Genomic DNA, 26,233 nt, shown 5'->3' on the forward strand with positions numbered 1-26,233 from the left:
CCACAGGAAAAAAACACCTCTGTTGGAAGCCTTAAGGACAAGTTGGAACATGTCCAGCTGTTAAACAATTTCTCATATACTCACTCCACTGAAAGCCATCAAAAGCCGCCTGGATTTTACAAATGATTATCAACACGGAGGTGTTTTTCCTGTGCCGCCACACCGCGCCGGCTGCGTCCCGACGCGCGGACCCGTCCGCACGGACCCGTCCGCACGGACCCGTCCGCACGGACCCGTCCGCACGTCTTTCATTAAAAAAATCTCCTTCAACAGTGGAATATCCGGATAAAATGCTGAAACCGACTTCTGAAACTTCTCTGTTCTCTCACGTCGTCCTGGATCAATAGAGCCTGAAATGTGAAGGTTTTCAGCTTGAAACAGGCTGACGACGGCGCCTGAGAGCGCTGCGCGACGTCTCGCACCATGGGAAGTCCTTAAAGCGACAGTACCACCTCAAAATCTCTCATCAGTCGTTAAAATTTTCACCGAAAACCAGCTTAATTTTTTGAACCGTGTCCACTTCGATGTGCCTCACAGGTTTAGAAAAAATTTTGATCAAACAAAGTGCCAGTCTCTCAGCAACTTCTCAGACAAAGGAATTCCGACGAGGGGCTGGACGACTCCTCCCACAAGGAGTGCTCACAGGCGAATGACGTCACCGACAGGCGTGGAAAAACTCACGCATGCGCACGAGGGTTCAAGCATGTCTGACGTAAAAACATATGAATGAAATCCATATAGTTTTTGAAAAAAATAAAAAGGACCTATACTTTATTGACAGCCCTCATATAGTTATGAATAGTGAGTTATATTTTCTTCTGCAGGCCTCCCATCTTGTGCACCAGCATGGACTCCCAAAATGTCATGTATTGTCTATTGTATTGGTAGCATGGCCCAAGCAGTGGGTCACCCCTTTGAGTCTGGTCTGCTTGAAGTTTCTTCCTCAAATCATCAGAGGGAGTTTATGAAATTTCTACTGAAGATTCATATCCTGATAGGTAAGAACTGATTCAATTTTCAAGGTCATAGCTCAAAGGGCAAAGCCAGGAAAAATCTTGTAGTAGAGCGGTTAAGGCCAACTTTTCACAAGAATCGTTCAGTTTTTGAAGAAAGCATGAAACTTTGCACAGGGATACTATGGGACCTAAGGACCATGAAAAAAATAGACCCCCAAAAATTGTGCCCCCTGGTGGCTGCCATATTGAATTTTAAAATGGCCACTGAAATTGACCAATTTTTAATATTATTTCAATTTATGATATGCAAAGGACAGTAATTACAGCATCTATCACTGTTTTCAATATCAGGGTATATTTCAATGAAGTTCTGAATCTAGTCATATGGCAGCCATATTGGATTTCAAGATGGCTGCCTTGTTTTTTACTTTTCTTTGCTTTTCTTAAAAATTACAGTAATGCAGGGAAAGAAGTTGATCAAAGTTTAGTATTTTTGGTTCTAAAATCAGTAAATATCAATGAAAGTCACCCTCAAAGGGTCTTGAGGTTCTTATACCAGTGTTATGTAATAATAAAAACACCTATATGGATGCTATGGCACTATTTTATGCTGCCAAGCTGCCCAATACATCAGAGATTACAGTTAAGATAGTGCTAAATTTCCAAAGCAAAAGTGCAACTTAAAATCCTATTTAAATTCTTTATCTCTTGTTTGCTTAATAATGCTTATCTTAAATATCTATCTAAAAATCCTTGCACCCAGCTGTGCAAATGCAATGGGGAGTGCTACGATGGATAAGCTTCTGACATTGATCAGACACATGCCAGCAGGGCAGCTTTTAATTATAAACTTGCTGGACATTTGGCCATCTGGGTAAGATTTCCCCACACTTGGGCTATTTGAAATGGACGAAAATGTTCATATACGAGGTCTATTAGAAAAGTATCCGACCTTTTTATTTTTTTCAAAAACTATATGGATTTGAATCACGTGCGATTACATCAGCCAGCCTTGAACCCTCGTGCGCATGCGTGGGTTTTTTCACGCTTGTCGGTTGCATCATTCGTCTGTGGGCAGGCTTTGAGTGAGGAGTGGTCCACCCCTCCCGTCGGATTTGTTTTGTCTGGGAACTTCCTGAGAGACTGGCGCTTTGCTTGATCAAAATTTTTTCAGAACCTGTGAAGCACATCGAAGTGGACACCTTTCGAGAAATTCAGCTGGTTTTCGGTGAAAATTTTAACGGCTGATGAGAGATTATGAAGTGTTACTATCGCTTTAAGGACTTCCCACGGAGCAGGACGTCGCGCATCGCTCCGAGGCGCCGTCGTCAGCCTGTTTCGAGCTGAAAACCTCCAAATTTAAGCCTCTGTTGACCCAGGACGTCGTGAGAGAACAGAGAACTTTCAGAAGAGGTCGGGATCAGCAGTTTTTCTGGACATTCCACTGTTAAAGGAGATTTTGTAATGAAAGACGTGCGGACAGATTGGTACGTCAGCAGGCAGCCGGCACGGCCTCCGTGTTGATAACCATTTGTAAAAACCAGGCGGCTTTTGATGGCTTTCAGTTGAGTGAGTATCTGAGAAATTGTTTAACAGCTGGACATGTTCCAACTTGTCCTTAAGGCTTCCAACGGAGGTGACTTTCCTGTGGCGGCGCGCCGCGCTGGCTGCCTGCCGACACGCCAATCCGATAAAGTGATTTTAATAATCAATTAAATTGATTAGTTGTTTCAGCACTACTAAACACCTCCTCTTTCTGTGAGATCCCGTTTGGGATGTGTGTGTGTGTGGGGCAGCGTGCCGCCTGTGCGCCTGGACTAAGCCATTGTACAACTGTGCAGGGGTGGGAAGGGCTCTCAGAGATCTTTCAATTTTATTGTTAGAGCAGAATTATTTTTCGCAACATTTATACATTCATTCTAATTATATTCTTTTACATAATGAATTGTATGAACATTAATGACATGCAACACAAAAATGTATTTAATGCCAGTTTTTTGTGGCCCCCCCCATGCTCTGGGCCCTGGGTACATAGTACCCTTTACGCCCCCCCAGTCCGACGCTCCTGTCTGTGAAAATAGAATTCAAAACCCAAAAAAAGTTGGAAAAAACCTAACACCACAAAACTTTGATTCATGTGCATGAACTAAATACATACTCCTAACATTTGATCACATCTAATTTAGCTTATGAAAAGACACTTCTAACGGGATTTTGACCTTGAAAATGTTTCCAAGGTTTGGAAAAATTTTATGGAATTAGAAACTAGCTTTGGCAGAGATTTGCACTTTATGAGCACGGTGCTCTTGTATTACTTCTATTCCATGAAACTTTCAGAGTATTGAGTTTGCTGTCGAAGCAGAACTCTGACAGAGATGAACTCTTGTCCGGGTGGAATCCGTTTATCACTGTGGCGCTAATAGCTGCCCGTCAGTGTCATTGCTGTGAGAGCCAGTGAACGGGCCAGGTGGTGTGCTGCAATTCCAAGACCATAAAATATTGACACAACCGCTTTACAACTATTAGGAGGAAGTAAAGCAGCAATCATACAAGTGTCATGACCCAAAGCTGCAGCAGCATAAGCACAGAGTGAGGGCGTGTTAATTACACATAGTGCGGTAAATAGTTCACTGTTTGGAAAAAGATACTTAATTACAGCTAATAAAAAGTCATACAAATAGCTAAAGAGGGGAGATTAAAAGCTGAATTATTAACATGCCCTTTATTGGCCCCTGTAGGTCCTTGAACATACTAGCGAGTCATGTCCACAGGGTCTGTGGTTTGTTACGGCACACCATAGTGTGTTTGCTGATGGCAGATTCCAGCAGAAATAGCATTTCTTTCACTCTTTACACATTCATTGACCTTTCTTAAGGTAATACAGTGCATTTGTCAATGCCTGCACTGCATCTAAATGTAATTTTACAATGTGGTGATGTGATATTTCTTGAATTTACAAGTTGATAAGGATCACCTGAATGCTTCATAATGTGCACACTGCTGTGGTTTTGGCAGGGAATGCAGCATCTGGTGGATGGGGATAACCCTTGACCCTTTATTGCAACGTCAACAAGCAAACAGTACGGGATGAACTTGTCCAATCCCAAGGTGTAACCATAGCAACCATTAGGATACTTTGTTGTTACTGGACATGGATGTGCCGGTATTTTTGTGATGCACAAATACATATAAGAGTGTTGTGATTGCTGTTTAAATTATCTACAGACATAGAATTGACATGTAGGGCAGGTAGCTCAGTGGGATAAGGAGTTGGGCTTCCTAAAGCCCAACTCAAGATACTTCATCTGCATTGTCCAAGTTCACATGGATGTAAACGGGTACTGGCGTTGGCTGGGGATGTTTCCTGCATCAGACCAGCATCCCATCCACTGGAGTTGTAGACTTTCATCTACTTCACATGTCAATTGCCTTTGGAGGATCCTTGGGTACTGCCAAAATGTCTTTGTGTCAAACAAGAGGCTACTTTGGGAGACAGAATAGAACTATCACATGCATTATGAGGGAACATCAGTAATGAAATTTTGGCCATGTGGTACATTCCTCTGTGGACACCCCATCTCACAGCAGATAGATGGTTACTTTCAAGAGGTGAAGAAGGAGCAGTTGTCTTCCCGGGTGGTTGCCATCCAGATCCCTAGATGGTTACATATTGTAATGATGCGGCAATGTGCAGTACCATCCCTAACCAAACCATGTTGATTCCTTAGCATGAGAACATCTTTCTACAATTACTATTATCACTATATGTTGCCACTAATATGTTAAAAAACCCATAATATTTTAAATACTTATAATTCATAATAGACACCTTTTCTCTCACTAAAAAAAGTAAAGCATTCTTAGATGACTTCACCTTCCTTCCTTGTGGGTCACTGAGGACCATGAAGTAATGTCATAGGTCAGAGGTATGTGGACTTTTACATGAAGCATTTTGGTCCACTTCTTTGCAGGCTGAGTTTCTTAAAATTGAGGAAACTGCTCTAACAACAAAAGTCTAGACTGAGGTCAAAAACCTTCAAAGCGTGGTCGTAATTATAGAACAAGAACAAATAAACAACATTTTTACTTGTACTACAGAAATATAACGTGCTCTTCAACAACAAGTAAATGAATGGTACAACTTCCACATATTTCAATCAATTTCTCAGTTATTATGAAAACAACTTACTACTCTGTAATTTATGCTATCTATCTATCTATCTATCTATCTATCTATCTATCTATCTATCTATCTATCTATCTATCTATCTATCTATCTATCTATCTATCTATCTATCTATCTATCTATCTATCTATCTATCTATCTATCTATCTATCTATCTATCTATCTATCTATCTATCTATCTATCTATCTATCTATCTATCTATCTATCTATCTATCTATCTATCTATCTATCTATCACTAATGACTATAGTACTGCTTGCTAGACTATAGTACTGCTTGCTATTATATGTCCAAAGAGGTTGTGCTCTGTGGCATTGAGCTTCTAACACAATTGAAAGTGTGCTATACATTGTTTGGCCAGGAGATAGTAGTCTCAAACAAGCTTTTAAATGAGGCTTCAGGTAATGAAGCTTTTGGTGAAGCAATTAAACACTCAACACCTCAACAGTACTTCATTTGACCATCCCTACTCTGTCTTTCTCATTGCATATTGTTCATTACTGCTAAATATTGGGTCCAAATTCTATCTTCCAAGCGGTACTGCAATCCTACCCTCCATCAGTGGTTATGAAAGTACACAACTGTATTTGTTTTACATATTTGCTGGAGGAACATTCCAAATACTCCCAAAGAAAGCCAACCACGAAGTTGCGTTGTCTCAAGATGTCACGGTTTTGGCCAGGTCTGGGGGTTTACTCTGGATTTTCCCCTTTCTGTTGTTCTTTTCAGCTTTGATGTATTAATATTTATTTTCATCAGGAGTTATTCTGTCATGTTATTCTGGTTATGATTCACTAGTTATTTTGTTTTCTTCATATGGTTATTTTCTATTTTGATTTGTCACTTTGTTTTCTTTGTTACTTTGTACTTTTGCCATCCATTCTGTTCTAGTTGTTTTCAGTCATTGTTTATTAAGTTATCACTTGTTCCTCTTGGTTATTATATTTGATGTACTGTTGTGTCAGGATTTGTTCTGGTTATTGTTTGGTCACTGCTTTTTCTTATGTTTTGTCTTACTGCCTTGTTTTCTTAAGTCAGTTTGTGTTTAATGTAATTTTAGTATTTTGCTCCATGTCTCTCATTCTAGTCTGTGTTGCCAGTTCATGTTTAGTTTAGTTCCCATGTTCATGCCTGCTTCCAGTTGTATTATGTTCTGCCATAGTTCCCTGGTTTTTCACACACCCGTCTGAGTTCTGTTTTACTCCACGCTCTGCACCTGCTCTATGTTTTCATCCTTCTTCCATCTCCATCTGTGTTGTCAGGTCACTCCACTAGTTCTGTGCCCTCCTCTCACACTTTGTCCCAGTCTGCTTTGTGTTTTCATTTAGTCACATTCTTGACACCTGTTCACACATCTTTGTCTTTTCTTCTCTCCACCATGTGTTCTCTTGCCTCACTGTCTTGCACAACATAGTATCTTTGTTCATTAGCCACGCCCCCTTTCTGGATCCTTCCTCTCACATGCACTTTGTTAACACCACCTGTTCCTAATTAGTCCACATGCATATAAACCCTCACAGTCTCACAGTCCCTCACCAGATTGTTGTCGCTTCCAGCACACTCTCCAGCCTTCTTGTTCTTTGCCTTGTTTAGTCTTGCTGTGTACCAGTTCTTTGCTCTGAGTTTCTTGACCGCGCCTTTTTGCCTCAGCCTACATGCCTGTGTTTGCTCGTGCCTAAGACCCCTGCCTGAAAATGACTACGTTTATGCCTCGCCCTGCTTGTACCTCTGCTCCACTATCTGATCACCTGTGTGCCGAACCTCAGCCTGTAATAAACATGACGACTTCTTATACCACAAAGACTGGTTTAGGAGTTTGTACCATGGGTCCACCCGCTCCTGGTGTCAGGCAGCCGCCCGTCATGACAGATATCAATCTAAGACGTACATTATGTCTTCGAGGTAGTTTCTTGTTAATGATGCGGCAAAAATAAATATCTGACCACTTTATAAATTTGGACCTTTCATAATTCGGACAAAACAACAGAGTTCTTCTGGTGTTCGAAGACCTTTTCTATTTGTCCTGGACAATTTGACAAGCCTTCGGGATCCTTCACACAGTACGAATGTGGTCGAATGAAGCAGGAATCGTATGCAGTATGTGCAAAATCGAAGTGCCCTCAACGCCTGGTTACACCTTTTGCTACAACTATTTGCACACACCAGCGGCTGAAAGACAGAGTGTGCCCTGTGAGAGCTCATTTGATCCCTCTCGTGGCAGGTGTTGGCCAAATTCTGGGTGAGACACACAAACATCTAACACCGCTCATTTGGCACCTACAAAACGTCTGACCATTCACGCTGTTAGCACAAAAACAGTCAGCAGACGATCACTTTTGAGCTGGATGTGAAATTTGTCTAAGTGCCCCATGACTGTGGAGTTGCAAAAAGCAACACACATGTCGTACATGTGTCTCGGACATGTGCGCGTGTGTCACTCCCCCCAACATATATTGCGTGCTGGGGGGCACACTTGCATAAAATGCTTATATGTATGTACAGATCTGATCATGGGGATGGGCCTGTCAGCTGCACACTGACAGCTGGATGACAGCTCAGTCCACACATTACAAACACAGAAACCCCTACCAGGACAGGTATATAAATAATTACAACAATACTTACATACGCAATTACATATCAAATAACAAAAATTAATGACCACATAACACAGACACACATTGGTCTGAGTGCTGAACGGACAAGGGGGAGCATGTCCGCTCACAGCTGCTGCTGTTGTGATCTGTGCTCCTGGAAGTTCCAGCTGGAGAACACGTACCGTGTTTGACAGACACACACGTGTGTGTGCTTGCTGTCCTCATGTGGAAATGCAGTTTGCTTGGGACTCCATCAAGGGTGGTCACATCACCTCCTCTCTCCTCTTCTCCTGTTTGTCTCTATCTCTGCCCCAACCTTCAAAGTCCCAACTTCACCAGACTGTGAATTCTTCGAACTGCATGTGGAATAACCATGGAATTAATCAGCTGGTCTCTCAACAAGGAGATCAGGGTTGGGGGACCCTGCGTGCCCAGAAGGAACCTATCTCGTGGGGTATGTTCTCAATGCCTGGAAGGAGTGGCGCATGGTGTGCTTGCCACCACTCTCTGTGGAAGACGTCAAGGATTTATTCTTATTTGTCTTTATGGTAGGAGGGCTTCTGCTACTGGGATTAGGTGCTATCCTGATCTACTGAAAAATTGGCAAGATGGTGCCACCAAAACCACAGCCCCACGTCTGTCCGTGATGATTATTGAGTTTGGCAAGGCTGTACAATCTCAGACTGCATTAACTTTTGAACTTAAATGCAAGATGGAATCCATCTCGGAGAAGTTGTCTGCCCTGCAAAGGAATTGATGTTGGAGACCAGTGAAAATTCACACAATTGGATCTGGACAGTGAAGAGAAACCGTATTGGAGTTCTGTGTTTCTCTGCCTAACCCAAACACGGCAGCCTTATCAGCTACCGATGGTCAAAATGCCCCGCTTGTTTTTCCTCCAGAAAGATTTCAACGGCCCTGGTGATGCATATGGTTACCTCTTCATCTGCCCTCCCCCACAGTCTGCAGTTGTTGTTAAGGCCACTTCAGACTCTATGCATACACAGACAGAGACTGATATGAACCACCTGCACACATGGATGCATGTTTCTGTCCCCACCCCCCACCCTGGCCTCCACACTTGCCTCCTTCCCCCTCTGGGAGGTCGCACCGCACCTGCAGCTGCAGCAGCCCCCACTACCCTCCCAAGCTCGGCTGTGCGGTCTGAGGTAATTGGGTGTGAAGATAATTTCGTCACACTTGTTGTAATGACAATAAATCATCATTTATTTATTCATTCACAAAAACATATCACTTTGCGATGGGCGGGAGAGTGTGCAACGCACACAAATTGACAGGCTGGAACATCTAACACCGCTCGCTTGGCACCATTCACACTATCATCACAAAAACAGTCAGCAGATAATCACTGTTGAGCTGGATGTGAAATTTGTCTAAGTGCCGCACGACTGTGGAGTTGCAAAAAGCCACACACGTGTGGTGCATGTGTTGCACCCCCCCCGGTGCTCCCCCCAACACATCTAACACATCTGGCGTGTGGGGGGGGCACACTTGTATGTATGTATGTACAGATCTGATTACATGGGCCGGATAGCGAGGTCTGATCGCACACAGCACAGGGAAGGGCCTGTCAGCTGATCACAGCACACTGACAGCTGGATGACAGCTCAGTGCACACATTACAAACACAGAAACCACCGCCAGGACAGTTATATAAATAATTACGACAATACGAAAATGAATGACCACATAACACAGAGAGTGACATGTTGATCTGGGTGCTGAATGGGGTGTGGGTGGTGTCCGCGCACAGCCGCGTCTGTAAAGATCTTTACTCCTGGACGTCCCAGCTTAAGAACACGTATCGTGTTTGGAAGGACATGAACATAGGACATTCCTCTGTGAGGCGCGTGTCTCGGCCTGCTGTCCTCACGTGGAAATATATAAAACATCTTTTGCCTTTGCGCTGGGCTGCAGCGGCTAGACACAGTGCACCTCGTCCATGTCTTTATTGATTTCAGGCATTTTTCCGCACTGATTACAGGCCAATGATGGTAGCACAGTGGTAACGTTTCTGTCTGGTAATCAGAACTTATGGATTTGAATCCATTGAGTGACATTTTTTTTAAACCAGGGCTACTTAACCGTGGGGTTCTGTATTGCAATGTTTTTGTGGTTCGCTCATACGAGCTGTTTCGCCATGTTGCCCTGATTTGTACTTATTCATAATATGTGTGAAGGGGCCCTTAACTTTGTAATGCTCAAAGCTTGTAAAATAAAGTTAAAACTGAGGGATACCTTCCAATGAACAGACAGTATAAAAACTTCAGAGAAGTTATGCACAATAATTTGTGCACAATCCACTTATACTTCAGATAGTCATGTGACCCCTCCATGCCCCCTGCATCCCAAAAACAAAACACAGTGCATTCAATTGGGTACCATAGTCATGTTTGAGGGTGGGTGCTAGGGCTACACAGTGAAAAAATAAAAGTTGTGAGAGACTTCAGGCCACATGTTGTTTTTGTTCCACTTGGGGTTTTATAGGTGCAGACCAAATTTGAACTCAATCAGATAAGATTTAGAGGTCCCCCAAAGTGACACATTTTCCTCTCCCTCCGCTGGCAAGGCAACATCACCCTAACGGGAGAAGACTCTGATGCTATTATTTTTCTTTTAAAGGTACATGTGATGGCTTCTATTTGCAAAAAGTGGTGGTTGATTGGTCACCCAGAGGAGAACATTACTGGAGTTACTACATTGCTTGTTTGGGGAAAATTGTTGCTTTGTGGGGGACCCCTAAACAATGTCCAATTACAATAAAATTAGGCACAGATCTTTTATTTTATTAGTGAAACAAGAACAACATGTGACGCAAAAGATTTTGTAAAATTTGACATTTTGAACAGGTCTAGTGGGCGCTAAACGGATTAAATGAAAGAGCATAATTCTACTTCCGGAGAAAACCCTCGTCTGTCCCCATCAAAAACACGGCACTTTCTTCAAGTTTTTTGGGCAAATTACACACAAACAAAGTGAAAATGCAAAGAAAAAGAGACAGTGTGGTGTTAAGTGGACTTGTGTTGCAGTTTGCTTACGACCCGGAGCTCAAACATGTTGAGGCGACTGTGCAGGCGAGAGATCGCAGCTACTCTGTCAAGGTGTTGTAAGCTAAAATTTACTGACACAACCTCTCCCATTTGCCTCGTCTTCCCTTCATCACTGGGAATAAAAAAAAACTGCACTTTTCAAGACTGCTTCGGCAATTGCAGCTGAAAACAAAACAGTACACCATTTTTCAGTTTGAAGTGATGCTGTGTTTGTGCAGGCTGTCCCCGGAAGTGGTCATATCCCGCGATATTACACAGGGGTTCAAACGAGACTGCGGTTCCCTATTCAATTTAAGTAACAACATAAATCACCCCAAGAAGAGTCACAAGAATCAGATGTAACCTGACCCCCACCACCACAACTAGCAACAGGGTGATTGATATTCCTCTTTATAAAAAAAATTGTTATTCTAACACTAACCTTAGTGTGATATGAACCACGTCTTGAAAATACGTACAAACATTGTGACACCCACCTGTAGGCAAAAGAGCACTTACTGAAAAGAAGAGTGAATTAGTGTGAACAATGCCCCAAAAACACCATGTAAGGCTACGCACCCTGTTGACATATGCAAGAGGTTTCCAATCAGAACACTGCGATCAGCAACAATGAAGACGACCTTCAGTAATCGGAGGCTGACGTCCTACTCTCAGAAACATAAAACAAATTGTGTAATTGTTAAAAGTGTAAAAAATGCAATCAAAGCCAGCAAATGGGAAAAATAATGAGTGCTTTTATTCTAGTTTAATCCTATAGAGTGATGAACTCCATCACTGCAATAAGGAAGAAATGGTTCAACATCTGACCACAATCAAGGCTATTGGAAACACAACAGCTGAAAAAAACATCTTTTTTTTTTTTTTGCAGTTTTTTTTTAAGATTCAGGCCCCATTTTACCAAAACAAAGTAGAAAACAGCACAATGCAAGCGTCACAGTTTGCAGCCAACGCAGTTCTGGTTTTCACATCCAGTGCCCACATGGGGTTAATAAGATGCTGAAGTGCTCTGATCTGGGTGTTGAAATGTCTTAAAATGTTGCATGGTCAGGTGCAGTACCCACGGTAGCCTTAACCTTACCCTCATGAAGTGCCTTGTGGCAACTTATGGTGTGACTTGGCAATATATACATAGAATCAAATTGAATTCTTTGGGTTCCAGTTGACAAAAAGCTTTCAGAAGCATAGTAATTCTAGTCTAAATGGAAAAGGTTGTGCTCACTATAAAAAATTCATTTTGCTCTGCTCGTCACATGCCTCATGATTGTTCATGCATTCTCTTAATCAGCTTTTCACATTGAAAATCCGGCAAGAAAGTCAACAGGAGGGCGCACAGATGTGTGCATCAGCTCATCTTGCTAAAGTACACGTGGGAAGCGGTGTCATGGAGTGTTAAAATGTGTACAGTCTCATCTAAGCTGTCAGTTGTTTCTGTCCGTAAACATGGTGAGAGGATTTAGTACCCAATGAGAACATGTGTGACAGCAGACCAGTCTTCTTAATGACAATGATTCAGGGGTCACAAAAACACCACCACAATCTACTCCCTCATTACTGAATAATGCATTCCAGGAAGAGTGTTGCATTACTAGGTATCCATTATGTACTCCCAAGAATTCCCGCAGCAGGGAATGTCTCAGGATTTGTCTCATATCTAATTGACACTGCTTGGCTGTGTGTGTTTGGTCCCCAGTGCAAAGCTTAAGTACATTTTTAGTGAGGGTTGTTTGCGAGGCAGCGCAGCAGTTGGATGGATTATTGCTGAACAAACACAAGTTGTTGTGTAATTTTTACAGAATGTGACACTGAACCTGAATTAGGGGATCTCAAAGAAGGAATGGATTATAACATGTGGCACTTTTTGCAGGAGAATGCAACAGCGTTACTATTAGATGAGCTTTGTTGGTATTCATGAATACTGCAGAGTTTGTAATGCTCGTGAGCATGGAATGCAAAGATGCTGTTGTGCGTTTCAGTAAATTGTGAAATTTTAAACTTGTCATTTATGCTTCTTCTTCTTCTGCTTTATCCGTTGGCTGCTGCTGTTATTGGTCACCACATCTGATCATCCATCTCCATGTCACCCTGTCCTCTGTATCTTCTTCTGTCACATCAACCACCTGCATGTCCTCCCTCAGCACATCCATAAACCTCCTTTTTGGCCTTCCTCTTCTCCTCCTGCCTGGTGGCTCCATCCTCAGCATCCTTCTCCCTATTTACCCTGGGTCCCTCCTCTGCACATGTCCAAACCATCTCAATCTCACCTCTGACTTTGTCCCCAAACTGTCCTACCTGTGCTGTCCCTGTGATATGTTCATTCCTAATCCCGTCCATCCTTGTCATTCCCAAAAAGAATTGCAACATCTTCAGCTCTGACCCCTCCAGCTCTGCCTCCTGTCTTTTTTTTCACACTTCTAAGCCACTTCTAAAGGTGCTCTGACACTTGCACGACTTTGATCTGTGCACTTGCATGCACTCTGCTGTGCAGGAGAGTAAACCGTTGTAAACTCACTGTAAACTATTGTAAACTCCATGTGGCTTCAAGCAAATATGCAAAGAAAATTTTGAAATGGTCAAAATTTCCATCACACATTAATTACGGGAACTTCATGTGAACATTATGCAAACAATTCAAAAACACTGCGTGTACGTGCAAATGATTGCGTCAATGCACTGTATCACAGCGCAGCTCATCTGAACCAACACTAACAATTATAACGAGATGTTAAAACTATCATAAACATTTTACAGCTATTCATAAGAAGGAATGAACATGCAACTGTTTTACCAAGCTATTACAATATAAATATTACAAATAGTTACCTTTTAGATGGTTCCAATGCGTTCTCCACCTCATTAAGCACAGGAGAGAGTATGAGAGGAAAAAAGCAGCAGATGAAACAGTCCTCTGTGATTCCAGAAGCAGTAGTGGGCACAGTTCAGCAGATCCGATAGCAGATAATTATCGAAGCTAATGTTTTTGCTAGCGGATTAGCTTTTCAGATAAGTTTTAAAACCATCATCAGACCAGTTATCTCCCGATAAATTTAGTTCCGATAACTTTCAGTCCGATAACATTTTTTTTTTGCTGGTAAAGTGAGCAAAGTTTAATGGTCAAAAACATTTGTAAACCCTAAAATCAAACATTTTAGTTCATCTGTTGTGTGTTTATTTATGGCAGACTGGCTGTCGCTTGCTGATGACATCATCATTAAGACCAAAATGTTATTGGCCGGTCGATGCAGGGAGCATTGTGGGTAATGTAGTTCAGGTTCTTTTTGGACGTTACAGTGTTACCGTCCCTTGTCCCTTGGAAATCTGCTGCATAAACCATCACACTTTGTGCAAAAAAAAATACTTAAATATCTAAAGGACACTGGTTTACTTCATCGCATGTAAACAAATGACTATGGCTGCCAGGAGTTAAGGTTTTGTAAAATCTCAGCGATCACTCACCAGCCGGTAGGTGGCGGTAAATGCACCTTAAACTGGTGCCGTCCGCCATTGGATCCGAAAGAAGAAGAAGAAGCAGAAGATGAAGTGCTATTGTCCGGTCGACACAAAAACAAAACGGACTAATTTTAACATTATTTTATTTTATTTTATTTCTTTGTGGCTGACGGTATCACCAAGACTCAGTGGGAGAGAGGAGCTCTCACAGTGCAGCTATGTACAGAGGGATGTTTCTTCACCGTTTAGACCATTTTGGATAATCTCAGGACGATTATTTTTTCAGATGAATCCCACTGAAACTAACAGGTATGAATTTAAATGTACTACGTGTCTCTTACTCTGCCAATCAATGCATTAATGGACGTATTTCAGTTGATTAAGCTGCAGGGTTCAAAGCGTGTGATAAAGAGCGTGTGATTAGAAGTGTTTTCAACAGCCAAACTCTGAGAAAAAATGGTTAATCCGCTACAAAGTAATTATTTTATATACACAGTGTGGTGGGATCATCACAACAAAGTACATGCAAGTGCACGGATCAAAGTCGTGCAAGTGTCAGGGCACCTTAAGCTGTACAAAATAGTAGGTCATACTACCATCTTGTAAGCTTTCCATTACGTCTTACAGATACCCTTTTGTCACAAATCACTGCCACCTTTCCCCACCCACAGCACCCTGCCTGCACTCTATTCTTCACCTCTCTACCACACTCTCCATTACTTTGGACAGTTAACCCCAAATATTTAAACTCACCACCTCTACTCCTGGTAACCACACTATTCCACAGTGGTCCTCCTCACACACTCGCACTCCTTGCTTCAACTGATTTTCATTCCTCTTCTCTCCAGAGTGTATCTCCACCTCTCCAGGCTGGTCTCAACCTGCCCTGTACTCTCACTACAGATAACATTGTCATCTACAAATATTATAGTCCATGGAGACTACTGTTTGATCCTGTCCATTCAGTTGACCAAAATTACAACTCAAAGTAAATGTGGGAGTGCATACACCTGTCACTGTTGAGACTCGGAATGTTAGAAAGCATACTTGAGGCCATTTCAACTCGAACTCAACTCAGACTTAATTTTCGAAAATACATTTAAAACAATGGCGGTTGATCAAAGTGCTGTACAATAAAAATGGGCACCGGGTTACACCCAATAATAAATAAATAACGCAGGTGTCATCTCATGGATTCTTACCAACAACCCCAGAGAGAGGAAACACTATATGTTTACCTCTACTGGGCTACCTGTCAGTTATCATCTTTAGCTCAAATGGAACCCAAAATCCACACAAAGGATAAATACAAAAATTTGAAGTTTAGTACTGCAAAGAAATGACGATCAAGGAGAAAATGTGAAGAGTGATGACAGAAGTTTATGAAGAAGGCAGTACAAAAATGAACATGATCCAATAAAGCAGAAAAGTCCCTAGCAATGTCCCAAATCTATCCCCAAGTTCAATTCCGGTTGAGAAGCAAACACGGTGAAGGTTTTGTGTTTATTTGTTTTTGTGTTATCCTGCAAACAAGCCCCAAAACAAGAAATTGATTTGGATGAACATATAGCGTTCTTTGTCAAAGTAGAAGTAAGTCCTATACAGGCAGCACAGTCTGACACACATGTTGAGGAGCATTTAAAAAGTAGAGGGGAATTCCAAGATAGGTTGTGTATTTAGTTTTCTTTCTGTGTCCTGAGCGGTGCCTCGATGCCAGCACAGGTCTGTGCCGTGGGTAACAAATGATGGACGTTTAGTGGTCGTCATGGCAACCCTGACAGATTCTGAAATGAGTGTTTAAATGCAAGTTTCATGTCGGTTACAATCCTCAGGAGTCTATTGTATTTGACATATGGTCCAGAGAGAAATAAAAATCATACGGTTTGTCCAGCCTTTTTTGTGCACTGGTCAGAAAATGCGAAATCTGTGACAGATGTCTGGGGCACATAATTGGGACGAGGACACATAATTGGACACTTTCAGATGCAGTGCAGTTGCAGCTTTACTGTACTTTCTAAGCAAATCTGATCTAGATCAATAGTGCAAGCACATCATGGTTTTCAGTTTTTAATAAGTTCTGGTCTGCAGCAGGGATTCTACAGCTCGCCTGTGTAATTATTTTTTCATTTACATTGTGGCAAACAGAGCTTACTGCCATTTCATATTTGCATATTTAAGATTTAAAAATTAATACTAAATATCAATAACTGTAAGATCTCAGACGTTTTCCCACCTTGAGTATGTTTGCCATGTGAAAGTGAATTAATGCCTGTATTCCTGTTGTTGTTTTTGTTCAAGGTCACCACAGCGGAGCGAGTGTCATAGAATATAATTTTATACAGTATGTACAGATGTATTGTAGAAAGTCTGAAACAGTGCTGTGATATCAATGGTCCAGTCAGGTCAGTCTTTTGGATCTTTTGTTTTATATACAGTGCATCCGGAAAGTATTCACAGCACTTCACTCTTCCACATTTTGTTTTGTTATGTTATGCCTTATCCAAAATGGCTGACATTCACTTTTTCCCTCATAATTCTACACACAATACCCCATAATGACAATCTCAAAAAGTTTTTTTTTTTTTTTTTTAGATTTTTGCAAATTTACTTAAAAAAAAGAGAAATCACATAAGCAAGAGAAGAAAACCTTCCAGACGGACAACCATCTCTGCAGTAATCTGACAATCAGGCCTGTATGGTAGAGTGGCCAGACAGAAGCCACTCCTTAGCAAAAGGCACATGGCAGCCCGCCTGGAGTTTGCGCAAAGGCACCTGGACTCTCAAACCATGAGAAACAAAATTCTCTGGTCTGATGAGATGAAGATTGAACTCTTGGGTGTGAATGCCAGGCGTCATGTTTGAAGAAAACCATCCCTACAGTGAAGGATGGTGGTGGCAGCATCATGCTGTGGGGATGTGTTTAAGTGGCAGGAACTGGGAGACTAGTCAGGATTGAGGGAAAGATGAATGCAGCAATGTACAGAGGCATCCTGGATGAAAACCTGCTCCAGAGCGCTCTTGACCTCAGACTGGGGCAATGGTTCATCTTTCAGCAGGATAATGACACTAAGCACACAGACAAGATATAAAGGAGTGGCTTCAGGACAAGTCTGTGAATATCCTTGGGTGGCCCAACCAGAGCCCAGACCTGAATCTGATTGAACATCTCTGGAGAGATCTGAAAATGTCTGTGCACAGATGCAGCTAACACAGAATGGGCATCTGTTGTCATGTCCTCTTGCTCACCTTCAGGGTAAAGGCTTTATTCCCGGGTTGTTTTGGTATAAGCCTGTAACATAACAAAATGTGGAAAACGTGAAGCACTGTGAATACTTTCTGGATGCACTGTAGGTGATTAAAAATAGAGCAGAAACTGGGGAAAAAAAAACAAGGACAGCACGATGGCTTCATGTTAACACTACTGCCTCAATTCTCAAGACAGGACGCGTGCTCAGGTGTTGTGAGTCACTGCATTCACACCACGGAGCCTGTTTGGATATAGTGCTGTTTTGGTAACATTCCTTTGGTTTCATCTCCTTGTAGGTACCTGGGGATCACTCGGCCTCTCACCTACCCAGCACGACAGAATGGCCAACTGATGGCAAAGATGATCCTTGGGGTGTGGCTGGTGTCTGCATCAATCACCCTACCACCCTTCTGTGGCTGGGCGAAGAACGTCCACACAGCCGGTGTGTGCCTCATTAGCCAAGACTTTGGCTACACCATCTATTCCACAGCCGTAGCCTTTTACATTCCAATGCTGGTCATGCTGGTCATGTACTACAAGATCTTTAAGGCAGCCCGGAAGAGTGGCGCCAAGCATCGCTTCACAGACTTTTCACGCCGCGAGCGCCTTGAAACAGTGGCTAATGAGGCATTGCGCATGCAGGGTTTGAAACCACCAGGTGTGGCAGATGAGTGTGCCGCTTTATCTCGACTGCTGAACCGTGAGCGCAGAAACATCTCCATCTTCAAACGGGAGCAGAAAGCAGCCACAACACTGGGGGTGATTGTGGGTGTGTTTGCCGTGTGCTGGCTGCCGTTCTTCATCCTGTCCACCGCCAGGCCTTTTATCTGCGGGGTGGAGTGTAGCTGTGTGCCAATCTGGCTGGAACGTACGCTGCTTTGGTTAGGTTACGCCAACTCACTAATGAACCCCTTCATCTATGCCTTTTTCAACCGAGACCTGCGCTCCACGTATCGCGACCTTCTCCGCTGTCGTTACCGCAACATCAACCGCAGATTGTCTGCCGTCGGCGTGCATGAGGCCCTCAAAGTGTGAAGCACAGCAGTTTAGTAGCAAATGTTGCTTCATACTGGGTCTATAAAGTCTGGATTTCTGCCCTTGACCAGAACACAGCAGGCCTGCAGACACAACACAGACTGACAGGATGATGGACTCAGTTCGTGGCAAAGACAAAGAAACAGCATGAACACTTCAGTATCCATGGTTCTCACTTCTCAGTCACTCTAATTTTAGAAAGATAATCATAAAGCGCATTTGATGGGCTATTCAAGTCGACACTGTTTTGGTGCATATGCCACAATTCCCTCCTGCGGGCGGATCAATGTCCGGATAATGTAGTGACAGGAATTGACATGTAAGCACAATAATTCTCTGGTTTTCAAGGAGAACAAAAAGTAATGGACGGCTGTCTCTTAACTAAAATGATGCATTAATGGTAATTGTATCATGGCACAATCTGAGCCTCTTCATTGAAAGTTTTTTTTTTAAATTACAGACGAATATGAGGGATTTCAAATGCATTATTGTCTGTGCTTGTATGCATATATTTCCTCCTCAGCTGTTTCTTGAAGGCCACAGCCAGAATTAGATACAATTTTTCAGAATTGTCACTACACCTCCTTTACTAAATGGAACAGGAGGACTTCAATATTTCACAGCTTTTTGGTGCCAAGAGAACAAGGATGTGTCAAAAAAAATGGTGTTGCAATGCAGCACCAAGGGAACTCTTTCCATTCATGAAATCTCAGAAAATATAAACTTATGTAAAGAAACTGACAGGGTTTAATTATTTCTGCATGTAACATATTTTCTAATGTGCTACTGTGTGCTCACAAGAGATTTTGTGCAGGAAATGACAAGTGGATAAAATACTTCACACCATTTCTTGTGTTTCGTTCCACACTTAAAGTCAAAATGAAACATTATGGCAGACCTCTGAGACACATTAAGCCCCGCTCTCACTTTCATGGACATGCATTCCAGAAGAGCAGGTTTCTCATTGGGACAGGAGCTCTGGGTTGGATTCCCAGTCACACTATCTGTATGTGTTCCTGGACAAGACACTTCCTCTGCATTGTCCAAGTCCACCCAGTTGTAAATGGGTGCTAATCTTGACTGGGGAAGTAACCTGTGCCGGACAGATGTCCCATCCAAGGGACATCACAGAGACTCATCCACTCTGTAGTACAGAATCTGGAGAAATGTGCCAGTGCCAATGGGTTTATACAGGATTTCTTCAATCTGTCTATTACTTTGGCCTGGATTATGAACTAAGTCCGGGTTACGGTTAAGGGTAGCGTTAGCTCCAGTTCACATCTGGGGCCAGGTTCTCTTGTATCCAGACAAGACACTTCATCAGCATCTTGCCAGTCCACCCAGCTACATCAGGGTATCAGCCATGGCTGGGGATGTACCATGCGATTGATTGGTGTCCCATCCAGTGAGAGTCATGACTCTCATCCACTTCATTCTACGGTATCTGAAGATAAGCACCAGCAGGGTTCTCCCCAGACAATGGATGAGCTATACTGAGTGGTGTCATCTTGTGATGTTTTAGCGTGAGAGTTGGTGAGAATTTGAACGCGTGCAAACCCATTTTTGCTGGTAAATTTCACAGAAACAAGTAAAGCTCTTTATTTTATCCTGTTTACATCCAGACGACACAAAACACAAGCTTTACACAAAGCCTGATGATCAGAGGATCAAGATCCGAAATCTGACAGAAGAGAACAAAATCCAGAAGGGAAAAAAAAATGAACAGGGCACTCAACCACTTGTACAATGATTTCCAAGATTAAATATGTAAAGTCCACTCCACCAAAGAAGATGTCACGCACAGATCATGCACAATCACCAGCCAGAGAATGTCCAGGTCCACTCCACCAAAGAAGACATCATGCGTGGATTGCACGCGATCACCAGCCGGAGAACAATGTCCCACAGCAGCTCCTCATAATGTTCTGTCACGATTCTGGCACATTAAACTGAAAGTCCATTATCTCCTGAAAATAACATATTCTGACTTTTATCCAATGTAAGAAATACATCTGCATGTTCAGGCAGCTTGTAAAAGGAGCATTGCGGAGAAATTCCACATGTGCGTTCATGGCGGCAGTAAAATAGCGTCCTGCGACAGAGCAGCGTCAGGACACGTTGGGATCCAAAATCTGATAGACTCTGAAAAAGTTAAGAGTTTCAGGGTGAAGTATGTTGTCTACTCTCTGTATATCCTCTGGAAATCCAAGCCACCACTTTTGAATGAAAGCTCAGAAGCTTCATTATTGGATGTAGCAGCATTCGTTTCACTCTGTCTGTTGGCCATTGGGTTGCTTCTGCTTTTCCTAAAATGTACGTCACATGCAGAGAAAAGCAGAGTAAGACCTTTTCCGGAAATGCACCTGCTGACTCACCCAGTGAGAGGAATAATTAGCAATAAAATACATCAGCAACCACTAATTATTACTACATGTGCAAGGATAGACTTACAGTGAAGGAAAACTTTGATGTCGTGTTGCTAACTGGGATGTTAAATAGCGTGCAGCATGTCCTTGTTTATGTACTTGTTTGTGGCTTTTTTTTTTTTTTTTAGATCTAAAAGGATAATTTTTGGGGCTATTATTCAATTCCATTTTTCCATTCTTCTTGCAAGAAGGAAGGCAGAAATACTTTTTAGTCTGTGTAAATTGGTTTCAGTATCAAATTTATTTATTTCTTATGATGCAAGTTCATCATTAGCAGGAGGAAAGCTGAATCTTTTGTTTTTCTGTTTTTTTTTCTGGACTATATAGAGCAGGGGTAGGCAACCTGTTCCAGAAAGAGCCATGAGGGTGCAGGTTTTCTTTGCAGCCACTGACTCCACCAGGTGATTTCACTGATTAAGTGATTCCATCTGCTCAAAGTGATATTAATCAGTAAAATCACCTGGTGGAGTCAGCGGCTGCAAAGAAAACCTGCACCCTCATGGCTCTTTCTGGAACAGGTTGCCTACCCCTGATATAGAGGGTTGTCAAAATTTTTTACTTTGAAGTGAATGGCCCCAGCCTGGTGAAATTGTGTCTTGGGAGTTCAAATTTCCCACATTTTCAATTGTCTTTCTGTACATTATTTTTTCTTTCAAATAAGTGTATTGCATACAGTCTTGTTCAGAATAATAGTACTGCTATGTGACTAAAAAGATTAATCCAAGTTTTGAGTATATTTCTTATTGTTACATGGGAAACAAGGTACCAGTAGATTCAGTAGATTCTCACAAATCCAACAAGACCAAGCATTCATGATATGCACACTCTTAAGGCTATGAAATTGGGCTATTAGTAAAAAAAAAAAAGTAGAAAAGGGGGTGTTCACAATAATAGTAGTGTGGCATTCAGTCAGTGAGTTTGTCACTTTTGTGGAACAAACAGGTGTGAATCAGGTGTCCCCTATTTAAGGATGAAGCCAGCACCTGTTGAACATGCTGAGGAAAATGGGATGTTCAAGACATTGTTAAGAAGAACAGCATAGTTTGATTAAAAAGTTGATTGGAGAGGGGAAAACTTACACGCAGATGCAAAAAACTATATGCTGTTCATCTACAATGATCTCCAATGCTTTAAAATTGACAAAAAAAAAAAAAAAAAAAAAAACAGAGACCTGTAAGTGCTGTGACAGTTAGAAGATGCCTGTGTGAAGCTAATTTATTTGCAAGAATCCCCCGCAAAGTCCCTCTGTTAAATAAAAGACATGTGCAGAAGAGGTTACAATTTGCCAAAGAACACATCAACTGGCCTAAAGAGAAATGGAGGAACATTTTGTGGACTGATGAGAGTAAAATTGTTCTTTTTGGGTCCAAGGGCCGCAGACAGTTTGTGAGACAACCCCCAAACTCTGAATTCAAGCCACAGTTCACAGTGAAGACAGTGAAGCATGGTGGTGCAAACATATGATATGTTTCTCCTACTATGGTGTTGGGCCTATATATCGCATACCAGGTATCATGGATCAGTTTGGATATGTCAAAATACTTGATGAGGTCATGTTGCCTTATGCTGAAGAGGACATGCCCTTGAAATGGGTGTTTCAACAAGACAATGACCCCAGGCACACTAGTAAATGAGCAAAATCTTGGTTCCAAACCAACAAAATTAATGCCTCGCAGATGTGAAGAAATCATGAAAAACTGTGGTTATACAACTAAATACTAGTTGAGTGATTCACAGGATTGCTAAAAAAAGCAGTTTGAACATAATAGTTTTGAGTTTGTAGCGTCAACAGCAGATGCTACTATTATTGTGAACACCCCCTTTTCTACTTTTTTTTATTAATAGCCCAATTTCATAGCCTGTTAATGAAATATAAACATTAATTTCACGAATCAACAATTCAGCAGGAAGGGACCCCGAGTGGAAGCATTGCGCGGCGCTTTGGATGATAGCTACCAACAACACCACCATACTAAAAATTTCTGGGGAGACCCTTGACCAGTGAGCTTCATGGTCTGTATAGGACTTACACTGAATTGCATCCTGGAAGGTCATGATTTGAATCCTTGTCTATACCTTGGGAAACGTTGCGAGGTCAGGAAGGCTATCTGTGATTGTGCCATGGTCTTGTTTTAACTGTGGTGGAATTTTTAAGATGCTTTACAATTAATTTTTTTGTTTGTTTGATCTTTGACATACTATGTCAGTCTGTTACATTCCCATAGACCCTGTTACGTACATGTATGTACATGCTGTGACATCACATGTGGTTTTCCAGAAGCACCAAGATTCTACTAAAGTTATACTACGGGTTTGCTATGGTTGTTGTTGCACACATCACGTCATCAAATTCATTTTTTTCCCCAATCAAAAGGTTAAAGGAAACAGACATGGTTCTGAGACCCTTAGCACACTGGTCATCTGCCATTTTGTTTGTGAATCAGGATGTGGCTTCGGTCGTGACAACACTGCCATATGAACTCTTTGGTGACCCTTATCAGTCCATGTCAAATGTTATCAGTCGAGCAGTGTATAGTTTTCTTTCTACCTCGAATTTTAAAAAAGCTGTACATTTATTTACAGCTCTAAGCACATGCAGTGCGATCTTGTATCTTTTTTTACGTTGTTACCAGCTGATTTTTTCATCACCAACTGCTACATTTTTACTGTGTTAAGTCTCTGTGATTGCTCTGTTTGGCTGTTTACCTTCAGAAATGACCTGGAGAACAACATTTCATCACTTTGTAAATAAAGGAACACTTGGTTAAAAATGTCACCGTGGCTTAAGTTGGTAACCTCGGATGTTCTGATGTACAAAAACTGGCTGAGTGACAACATATTAGCTCTGTATACAGTGAATTCGGAAAGACCTCACAGTGTTTCTCTTTTTCCACATTTTGTTATGTTACAGCCTTATTTCAAAATGGAGTAAATTAATTCCCCTCAAACTTCTACTCACAACACCCAATAATGACAACATGAAAAAAGGTTTTTCAAATTTTTGCAAATTTATTAAAATTAAAAAAACACGAAATCACAGGTACGCTGAGTGGTTAGCACTGTTGCCTCACGGCAAGAAGGTCATGGGATCAATTCCCACCTGTGGCCTTTCTGTGCTTGGATGGGAAGCATTTTCAGATCTCTCCAGAGATGTTCAGTCAGATTCAGGTCTGGGTTCTGGCTGGGCCACTCAAGGACATTCACGGAGTTGTCCTGAAGCTCCTGCTTGTCCTGCTGAAAGATGAACCATCGCCCCAGTCTGAGGTCAAGAGCGCTGTGGAGCAGGTTTTCATCCAGGATGTCTCTGTACATTGCTGCATTCATCTTTCCCTCAATACTGACTTGTCTCCCAGTTCCTGCTGCTGAAAAACATTCCCACAACATGATGCTGCCACCACCATGCTTCACTGTAGGGATGGTATTGCCTCGGTGATAAGCGGTGCCTGGTTTCCTCCAAACATGATGCCTGGCATTCACACCAAAGAGCTCAATCTTTGTCTCATCAGACCAAAGAATTTTGTTTCTCATGGTCTGAGGAATGGAGCTATGGCAGAGTGACCATCGGGTTCTTGGTCACCTCCCTGACTAAGGCCCTTCTCCCCCAGTCGCTCAGTTTAGACGAGTGGCCAACTCAAGGAAGAGTTTTTTTGGATCTGAACTTCTCCAGTTACAGATGATGGAGGCCACTCTGCTCATTGGGACATTCAAAGCAGCAGAAATGTTTCTGTACCCTTCTCCAGATTTGTGCCTCGAGACAATCCCGTCTCTGAAGTGAACTGATTTGACTTCATGCTTGGTTTATGCTCTGACATCCACTGTCAAATGTGGGACCTTATATGTCGACAGGCCTTTTAAAATTGTGTCCAATCAACTGAATTTACCCCAAGTGGACTCCAATTAAGCTGTGGAAACATCTCAAGGATGATCGGCGGAAAAAGGATGCACCTGAGCTCAATTTTGAGCTTCACGGCAAAGTCTGTGAATACTTGTGTACATGTGGTTTCTTAGTTTTTATTTTTAACAAATTAGCAAAAATCTAAAAAAAAGAAACAAAACAAACTTTTTGTACATTGTCATTATGGGGTATTGTGTGTAGAGGTTTGAGGAAAAAATGAATTCCATTTTGGAATAAGGCTATAACATAATAAAATGTGGAAAAAGTGAAGCGCGGTGATGCACTGAAATAAAATCCCAGAACATATCCTCGACACATGAATGCTACATTTTGAAAATTTGCTGTCCCTCCCCACAATGTTGACAGATCTTGAAGCCTGACAGAACACCTTTGTCTTAAAAAAGAAGCAGAGAGGCTGTGAAGGAAAGGGACTCTGGAGATGTGTGTACAGATGGCAAATGAAAAAGGATAGTTTTATTCTGTCGGCTTGGAGCTGAATATTTTATTCAGATTGCGGATGACAGTATGTCTGCTTGTTTTCTTGACTGAAGCTGTCCTGCAGAGACAGGAACAAGATGTCAAGCCTGACAGTTTTTGAGCTCCTATTGGATTAAACCAGTGGGGGTGGGGGGATTATGATATTTCAAAATAAAGTAAAAGTAAAGTAAAAGAGTAAAGTAAGTAAAAGAGGAAATAACAGAACATCTATGACACTGTTTCACCTTGTTATATTAATTGTAAAAAATGAAATAGGTTTTGTTGGATCTCTATTCAGTATTTCTAAGGCTGGCAGCACACTGGATGACCCAACATCAAATTAAGATGAAATTTTGAAGGGTAAGACTCAGTCTGTGTCGGTGTGAGTAGCTAGAATACAAGTCTCCCCAATGTGATATCCAGTGGTGGGCACAGATAACCAAAAAATGAACTTCGATAACAGATAATCAGATAACTGAAAAGTTATCTTCGATAAAGATAAAACGATAAACCACCCAAAAATGTATCGGAAGTTACAGATAACCAATAAATTCCGGTATTGTCTCCAGTATAGTTGCAATTACTAACAAGCTGATCTTGAGTTTTAACACCGTGATCACTTTTGGAAGCATCAAAAGTGACAACAGACCCAAACAATGAACCAGCACTTTTGTCTTTCAGCATCCTGCCACCTGGTGGAAGCTCCAGTTTATTACATGGCTTCCAGCACAGATGCACCTGAGAGGAGCCAGAAAGCTCAACTGTACTCAATCACAGCACTGCCATCTGGCCGAGGTCTTGGAAAATAAAGCAGTGCTGAGTTATGGCTTGGTGTATAAATAAAATGAATAATGATAGAATGACTCCATTAATGTCAATTCTGTCATTTGTGCAAA

General features: G+C 41.9%; 1 protein-coding gene across 1 annotated transcript in view; it reads left to right on the forward strand.

Annotated features, from left to right (window-relative positions):
• Positions 1–18,740, forward strand: part of htr7c (5-hydroxytryptamine (serotonin) receptor 7c) — a 90,935-nt gene extending 72,195 nt beyond the window's left edge. Inside the window, exon 2 of the mRNA XM_034171075.1 lies at positions 17,801–18,740. Coding sequence (XP_034026966.1) covers positions 17,801–18,539 — 739 coding nt within the window. The 3' untranslated portion in view covers positions 18,540–18,740. The remainder of the gene's footprint in view (positions 1–17,800) is intronic.
• The last annotated feature ends 7,493 nt before the right edge of the window (positions 18,741–26,233 follow it).

Source organism: Thalassophryne amazonica, chromosome 5, assembly GCF_902500255.1.
Source record: "Thalassophryne amazonica chromosome 5, fThaAma1.1, whole genome shotgun sequence".
In the NCBI taxonomy this organism is placed as follows: Eukaryota; Metazoa; Chordata; class Actinopteri; order Batrachoidiformes; family Batrachoididae; genus Thalassophryne; species Thalassophryne amazonica.